Source organism: Aphanomyces astaci (assembly GCF_000520075.1).
Source record: "Aphanomyces astaci strain APO3 unplaced genomic scaffold supercont1.220, whole genome shotgun sequence".
Taxonomy (NCBI): domain Eukaryota; phylum Oomycota; class Saprolegniomycetes; order Saprolegniales; family Verrucalvaceae; genus Aphanomyces; species Aphanomyces astaci.
This window is the reverse complement of record NW_009798483.1, coordinates 1,913-10,355: the sequence shown is the minus strand read 5'-3', so window position 1 is coordinate 10,355 and position 8,443 is coordinate 1,913. Positions and strand designations below refer to the sequence as shown.

The following is an 8,443-nucleotide window of genomic DNA, read 5'->3' as shown; positions in this document are numbered from 1 at the left end:
AGACAGTTGTGATAATTTTCGGACTTTAGATTGGTAAAAGTAAAGTGCAGAATACAATGAAGTACTGACAAAAACTTGCAAACTTCAGAAAACTTCAGAAAACTTAAAAAAACTGAGGAAAACTGAGGAAAACTTCCGAAACCTTAGGAAAACTTCCGAAAACTTAGGAAAACTTCCGAAAACTTAGGAAAATTTCAGAAAACTTAGGAAAATTTCAGAAAACTTAGGAAAATTTCAGAAAACTTAGTAAAACTTCAGCAAACTTCAGAAAACTTAGGAAAACTTCAGTACAATTCAGAAAACTTAGGAAAACTACAGTACAATTAAGAAAACTTAGGAAAACTTCAGAAAACTTCCGAAAACTTCAGAAAACTTCAGATAACGTCAGATAACTTCAGAAAACTTCAGAAAACTTAGGAAAACTTCAGAAAACTTCGGAAAACATAGCTTTATTTAGCTTTACACGACAAAGTTGTCAAACTGCTTAGCTCTCTGCAAACGGCCGCGCGACGAGACTGAACTCTCAGAAGGTGGCCTTGCTTCTTGGGTCGCACTACTTGGAGCCGAGACCGTACGTTTGCGCTTCCGAGGATGGCCAGTTCGGTACGACAAAACTGACTTGTTCGCGCATGACTTGCTCTTTTCCGACGATTTTTGGGGGGGGGCAACTCCTCGAACAGCATTAGCTGCGGCCTGACGCGTTTCGTCAACCACGTCAATTAGCTCTGGCGGGGAAGTGTACTGGGGCATCGTGAATGGCTCCAACCCTCCAGAGTAGCCAGATTGACGGAAGCCATCGACCCATGTTGACAAATTAGCCATAAATAGGCGGTACGTGTGTGGGGTACTCGCCACTGCATTTTCTATGCGAGTACACATATCACGAATTTTCATGATTCGTTCACCTGTGGTCGCCGGCACTTTTACTTTTTCGTAACTCTGCATTGAGACGCCGCGAGCAATTGCGGGGGTGTTGGAGGTTGAATTTAGTACAGAATTCGCGGCGTCACTTGTTCGAGCCGCTGGATCGTTGATGTTGAGCCGACATAATGCACTTGAATACATCGGGTGGCTTTCAAGGCGCCATCGTGGATGGAGGTTGGCCAGGCACAATAAGGGGGCATCAATTCGACAAAACACCTTAATATATATTTTTAATACTAAATTATTAAATAATTGGCATACCTGACAGATTCCGGCACATGGAATCTTGCTACTCTTGAACGCATAGCAATCACAGCTCGGATGTCCACCTTCCTGGCCAAGTACAATACGATGCGCTGCATCCGCCACATCGTCGAAGTGCGAACCCGACACATACCAAATCCCGCCAACCTCGGTGACATGAGGCAACGTCTCTGCCTTCAGCACATTCGCTCGCCATAGGCCGTCGACGTAGTTCGACCAGCGCCGCTTTGCCACCAAAAGGGTGACCAATTCGTCGCATGCCTTGATTTCTTGTCGTTGAAATATGCTCCATAAGTGCTCGGCCAACTGGAGAAGGTTGAAGCGACGCAGCTCTTTTTTCTTGAAACCTATGAAACTATCACACACTATAGTACAAAGGATATTACCATTCTCTTTGATGACAGAGTTCATGCTTTCACCGCGCTGCGTGGCTAGGCTGCTGCATGTGAAGACGCTTCCTGCCATTTATGTTATGGTGTGTAATTAAGCATTAAGATCGATAAATGAAGCATTGTGATAGATAAATATTATTCGATGGACATTATTTGATGGACATTACAACCTGTGAAGGCACGGCACACCTTTTCTTTGTGGCGAGATATACTGAGCAATGCCTTGGCCGGCTCCTTGGCTACACCATACTTTGCTTCCGCCACATCAAAGCGAGTTTGGAACTCAACTTCGGACATCGTCGTGTACAGTAGCGACGTGCAATCCGCCTTGAATGACTTTGCCAGTGCACCAAGACCTGTGCAACCTTTGAGGATGACATCCTCGAAGTGCTTAGTGCACAAAATGTGCACCATGCCCAAGTCCGACGCAACCCCTATTTCATATACATTTTCACCACCGTTAAAATCAATAGGAGTTATGTGTTGTGCATCGTGCACAATATATGACTATATCAATTACCTGGGTATGCACTGCCGCCATCAGTCATCAAGGTAGACCCCGCTGCATGCAACTGACACAGCTCGAGCCCCAGTTTGACAGACTACATGATGTATTTTCTTAAATTTATTAAATACAAAATATATCGTACCTCGGAGTTTTCAGACTCATCTAACGCTACCCCACAAAGGACATTTCGTCCAAGACAATCGACAACCGTGAATGGCATCAGTTTCAGCACATACATGGACACGTTGTGTGTCCCATCACACAACACAAAGTCGCCGTACGATGATGCGTACTTGATCATTTGGGGTTTCTATGTTGGCGAAATTAGCATATATATAGTAATGAAAAATAATACATATAAATAATACCTGCATGACAATGCTCTTTAACTGCAATGCTGACGTTAGGTTGAAATGGAACACACCTCCGGTGGCTTGCATGGCATATCCCATTTCAAAAAATCATCCCATACTATCAACATCAGGACCAAGATGCAATACATGCCCTCTGTCCTTTAAGCGAGACAGCAACCTAGGGCAATACATCCGGCCCGGATACAACGCTTCCATAATCTCACGCACTTTCGACACGGGCAAGTTGAAACGGCCAAGTCCAACTACTCTGTCGATTTCACCCGGCTCCAATTGTTTTTCAAGCGACAACAGTTGCACACCATGTCCAACTACATGCATTCCTGCAATACTGTGGTTGTGCGACAAACCTGACATGAAAAAGTAGTTTAGATAACAATTACATTAAAGTTAAATGACTAACCTATGGACGTAATGGATAATTCAGATTGGCCTTGTCAAAACTGAACTTGATGTGCCACTGGCACGTCGACCTGCCACTGCACACCTCTTCCTTGTGCGTGCAGTATAGCGTAGAGCGCCACATGATTGAACCTCGTCCGCCGTGTACGGGGTGGGGGTTTTTGTCGGAGAAATTCTTTCCCGTCCGGGAGACTGTGAACCCTTGGGCGCGTGCCCACGCCTGGACACTCGTGATGAATTCATTTGCGTCGATGAAGTTATGGTGCATAACGAGCAAGCCACCGAACATCGACACGGTGCTCTCTGTGGTTGCATTGGGTCTGGTGGCTTCGTCAACCCCATCCTGGTCATCCAGTGTGTGTTCGCTGCTCATCTCGCTGCCTTGTTTTGAATGTGAGCATCGCAAATTCGTCGAAAGCGTGTGCGGACCATTCAACCCATTCATCCGTATAATCATTCGGTATCCGGATAGCTGTATAAACTTTGTATCCTATTTTTGACAATAACCTCAAACAAGGATGCATGACCGGATAACGCTTAACCGGACCATGCGCCTCTGGCGCATGCGCCTAAAACGAGAACCCCTACAAAAATATACCAAATTGCACTCTTTTTGGTCTCATTCCTTCATTTCGTAACGGATTTCGATGAAATAATTTTCGAACTTACGGCGCCACAACCGAATCCGATGTCAACGCAATGGATGCTTCCATCACAACTCGAATCAAACAGTTCGTCAAGTTGCGCTGTAGGAGCAGCTTGTCGTACGATGAGAAGTTGGACATACTTTGGCTCGAAGCGACTCTCCGCGAGCAAGGCAACCTGGATGTCACTGGAGCCATTGTTCGGCTTCTAGATCGAGCGAAAAAGACTGTACACTCGTGCTGTCCGTGATCTCGTGAGGACATTCATCTGTGACCGCTCGGTGGCCCACACCCGGACGGTCGGGAAGGACGTGTTAGCCCTTCTCCAAGAACACAAGGCCGTGTCGGTCGATGCTAGCTACAAGAAAAGCTATTAGTCCTGCTTTCGCGCAGTGCAGTCGTACCTTGCCAAGCAAGGATATGCGAGGGGGAAGCGTGTGGGTGCCACCGAGTATCGTATGAGCAAGGCGCATGAGGACGCCCGTGACGCGTACGTGAGCATGATGGTCCCCACAGTGACGATGTCCCCCCGTCGCCCTTTAGTCTACCTGGACGAAAGCTTTGTCCATCACCACTACTCGAGCCATGCGGACAGCCAGTACCATACCGACGATCCCATGACAAAGCCGAAGCACAATGGCCGGCGATACTGCTGTATTGCCGGTATTCTGGACGATGGATCGGACGTAGCGCATCTTTTGGGCCTTGACATCTTTGTGGGTGGCAAGAAGAGCGGCAAGATTGTCAAGGACTACCATGCAATGTCCAACCACGACTACTTTGTCGACTGGTTTGGCAAGCTCCTGGATGAAGTTGAAGAGCTGGGGTGGTCGTCGGCCGTGTTCGTCATGGATAATGCAAAATACCACAAGGGCAAGCCGAAATCAACACCGAAGGGGTCATGGAAGAAGGCTGATCTGTACCAGGCTTGTCTTGACCGCAGTGTCCCAATGTCACCCTACCGATCTCAAGACGACGATCTGGAAGGCACTGAAGAAGCCCTTGGACGAACATGTCCTGCCTGTCGTTGTCGCCATGGTACAGACCCGGGGCCATCATGTTGTGTACTCTGCCCCGGGTTCCCCGAGCTGCAACCAATTGAATTGTTGCGGGCAAACGCAAGGGCACCGTTGGACGTGCGTACATTTCGACAACCACATTTCAAGATGTACGAGATCTCCTGGAGAAGGCGTTCTATGAGTTGGACACAGACGTAATCCACAACACAATCGAGTCACAGCGAAGCTCCTCAAGCTCGATCGTGCTCTCCGTGTCGCCGAAGCGGGGGCAGCAGACGAGGTCGCGAGGAAAGTGAGAGTGACGCATCCTCTGATGTCGACACTTTGTCGTCAAGCGTGTGTGACAGCATGAGTGGTTGCGACAGCGATGAGTAGCATAAACTACCTCGTGTTGTCGAATACTTGTATAATGTAATATACTGGGGTATATCACAGGTGGAGCTTTATTCATGTTGGCATTGTATTTTTGCCCCTGTAAAATAATTATTGATTTTCAAGAATTATCAGAGCCCCCAAGATGCTCTCGCACTGTAAACCTGACCTGATTATTACAGTATCACCCCAGTGGGCTGCTGCTGGTAGCAAGTCAACTTACAGTTAACTGACGGAACTGGGCCAAAGTCGTACCTCGCATATTTCTATAAATTCATCCTTGTAATAATTCAAATGAATTTAACCAATAGGAGTAAAGTAAGAATCAGCGTCGTGATTGGTCAGTTTAAACATCAAATAATTGATTTCTATTGGTTGATTCAAAATATGCCCACTTTCAAACCAACAACACCGCATTTGCAGTTTCGACAACAATGCCATCAGTTCAGCCCATCGCAAGGCGCCACCACCGTCGGTACTGTGTCCTGCAGATTCGTGTATTTCTCCGAACACAAGCCCTCCTTGGACCATGCGCCAGTGACTGCGAATTCGCCAGGACGTACAACATTCCGGCGTCGACGTACCTCGGTACAAACAACCATGGGTCTCGAGCAACATTCGCTGGTCAAGGACGCATCGAACAAATCCCCTTCGCTGGCAATCTGGTGGCATTCATGGAAGCGGTTCGAGACGGGGAGCATTTCCTCACGACTGCGCACCTCGTGCCGTGGATCAAGTCGTACAACCCTCAGTTGCTGGAGGAGTACACTGCAGCCAAGCCATCGAACGATCGAGCATACAAGAGCCTGATTCAGTGGTGCCTCAACTTCGCAAACTGGCATGGCTACAGCCATCGTGTCAAAGCTACGCAAGGCGAGCTGTCTGCACTTCAAGACGCTTTCTCTTTCGAATTCTACTCGAAGTTATGCCTTAAGGGTTTCACCTCGGCGTCGATGTGATATAATATGGAATTTACTACATAGTATGGCTCGCCTACCTCCTTACGCGTAACGTTTCATGTACGTGCACGAGGTAGGAGAACGACGACATGCAGTAGCGCCTACATTACGCACAGGCACCATGTAACGCCTTAGACGAGGTCAACGAAGCACCACACCAGCATGATGTGGGTGGACTACGGCGGCGAATGGAGATCATGCCTGGCCATCCGCCTTACCAACAACGTATTGTGCGATGGAATCCGAACCGAGTTTGCAATCAAATAGTACTACCATTGGATGACCGAGCTACTCATCCTGGACGGTCGACCGCACACCCGGTGCAGTGCCTGCTTTGAACGCCTGCATCACTTCAAGGACCGCACCGATTTCGACCGAGATGGCATCGACCGCGTCAAATGGGTGTGGGGTTGGAATACCTGCGTAACCGTTCCAGAAGTACGCGAAGAAAATAGCGCAGGTGCGGAAGAAGCTCGGCAAGAAGTTCTACCGCACCTACATGCCCGACGATGCCGTGAACATGGCAACCCTCAACGGCGTACTGGAAGTACCGTTTTATACCGACTCTGGAAATGATGCGAACATCATTTCAGAAGAAATGCTGGAAGCATTGAAGACGAAGACTGAAGACGACGTGGTTCAACTGGTGAAGACCTGGAAAGGTTACGCCGTGGATGAACAGCCGATGTATACAGACGTGGCGGCGAACCTGCGAATCCGTCTGAGCACTGCAGCTGGACCTGTCAACCTACCCGGTGTGCAACTATGCTACGTAATCAGCCGCAGCGACTCATTTCCCGTCTCGCGCTATGCGTTGCAGTCCACTGGGATCAACATCAACCACTTGTTGGAACAAGTGGCTCAAGACCAAAGTCATGAAGACGGTGATGACGTGGGTGAACCCGACGAAGACGAAGTCAATTGCCTTCGGGGTGGCGACTCGCCGTTTGCAAATGGTGAACAAGACCTCGAGAAACTCGATGAAGAAGCCACAGCGTCACTGTTGGAAAAAGCGTTTGAAACGCTCAAGATCAAACACGTCAAGACCCGCAAGGTCAAGGAAATCGTCACGCAGGTCTCAGCCAAGGGCGTTTGGCGCGCACAATTCCGTGGAACAATCAGCGAACGTATCAAACATGGACATCAAGCTAAGGCCGATGCCCAGCCGCACCCGGCCCGCAAGACCAGTCTTTTAGAGACGAAGTTCCTGGATGCATTTGGAAACCAGCTTGAAGAAGATTGCATTATCTATTCCAACTCTTCGAGTGCATACTGTAGTCCAGTCAACCCGGTGATGAAACCAAGCGGCAAGAAGCTGCTCAAGACAAGCGGTGAATAGACGACAGAAGAACTGCTCCTACACTACCACCTCACCATCGACTACCGCGTGGTGAACAGGATGACCATTCAAATGGCCAGTGATATGCCCTTCCAGTTCATGGTACTACCGCCTCACCATCGACTACCGCGTGGTGAACAGGATGACCATTCCAATGGCCAGTGACATGCCCTTCCAGTTCATGGTGTTGGAATCCGTCAAGGGCACCCAATTCCTTGGGGTGTTCGACCTTACCAAGGGCTTCTGGCAGTGCCCGCTTCCCGAGAGGTCCTTTCCTTCATGCTGGCTTTCCGCATGATGACGCCAACCTGCGTCATACAAGGCTTTCCACACCTACCTGTCTAATTCACGGCCATCACAACCGGTATGGACCCACGCATTTGAGCTAGAGCCGAGGTGTAGCGTGAGCTAGCCGATGGTGTAGGTGACGTCTGACCGCATCTTGACGGAATAATACAGATCGCTTGGTACTCCTTGTTACTGAACAACGGAGTGGCATCTTGTCAATGTCAGTGCCGAGTGATATGGGGATATCGACGGGGCGCATACCCGTGAGCTGATCCCATCTTGTCGATGTAGGACTCTTGAGATATCGTCGTGGTGCCTTGTATCTGATCGCGGGTCACATCAATGCCGAGGATTCGCTTGACGGGACCAAGGTCGTTGATCTCTATGGCTTCGCCGAGTGATTCAATTATGCGTGTTGTATTTCTTGGCTTCTTTTGGCACACACATCGAGGATGACGTCGACGGAGACGATCTGGGTTTTGTAGTCGTGATTGCGCGTGAGAACGCACGGGTCGGACAGGGTCGGGGGCACGAACCCGATCTTGATGGGCAGATCGGTCAAGTGCACATACCATGCAATTCAAGTTTGAGTCCGTGGGGCGCCTTATGAAGAGGAGGGCTTGGGGGGGCGTCGTCGAATCCGTCGGGCTGTTTCACGTAAATCTGGATCTGTCGTCTAGATTGGCGTGGATGTATGCGTTGGTCGCGTCCCCGTGATAGACCTGAGATCGAACTGTGTAGCTAACGAGAGGACGACGCGCACGGCGTCGAAAGGGAGTACGTGTCTTGGAAGTCGATGCCCGGGCGTTGGCGGAAGCCTTGAACAACGATCGAGCCTCCCTTGTACTTGAATTTGGTGGCCGAAACTTCTTTGCATTTGAAGCCCCACTTTGTCTCCAACGCTTGGCGGTCGTTGGGGATCATGGCTGGCTTGAAAGAATTCATGCGGCGAAGGTTGTCC

General features: G+C 49.2%; 4 protein-coding genes across 4 annotated transcripts; 3 read left to right on the top strand and 1 right to left on the bottom strand.

Annotated features, from left to right (window-relative positions):
* Positions 1-459: 459 nt before the first annotated feature.
* H257_18793 (hypothetical protein) lies at positions 460-2,540 on the bottom strand (the record flags this gene model as incomplete). Its single annotated transcript, XM_009847916.1, has 8 exons — positions 460-863; positions 1,186-1,213; positions 1,270-1,535; positions 1,575-1,646; positions 1,751-2,014; positions 2,101-2,182; positions 2,231-2,398; positions 2,457-2,540. 8 exons carry the CDS (start codon positions 2,538-2,540, stop codon positions 460-462), a joined length of 1,368 nt encoding a protein of 455 aa, XP_009846218.1.
* Positions 2,541-3,963: 1,423 nt separating this feature from the next.
* On the top strand, positions 3,964-4,722 carry H257_18792 (hypothetical protein; the record flags this gene model as incomplete). The annotated part of the gene is made up of 1 exon (XM_009847915.1): positions 3,964-4,722. One exon carries the CDS (start codon positions 3,964-3,966, stop codon positions 4,720-4,722), a length of 759 nt encoding a protein of 252 aa, XP_009846217.1.
* A 608-nt stretch (positions 4,723-5,330) lies between these two features.
* H257_18791 (hypothetical protein) lies at positions 5,331-5,855 on the top strand (the record flags this gene model as incomplete). Its single annotated transcript, XM_009847914.1, has 1 exon — positions 5,331-5,855. One exon carries the CDS (start codon positions 5,331-5,333, stop codon positions 5,853-5,855), a length of 525 nt encoding a protein of 174 aa, XP_009846216.1.
* A 279-nt stretch (positions 5,856-6,134) lies between these two features.
* On the top strand, positions 6,135-7,194 carry H257_18790 (hypothetical protein; the record flags this gene model as incomplete). The annotated part of the gene is made up of 2 exons (XM_009847913.1): positions 6,135-6,257; positions 6,292-7,194. The coding sequence occupies 2 exons, from the start codon at positions 6,135-6,137 to the stop codon at positions 7,192-7,194; spliced, it is 1,026 nt and encodes a 341-aa protein (XP_009846215.1).
* Positions 7,195-8,443: the final 1,249 nt, after the last annotated feature.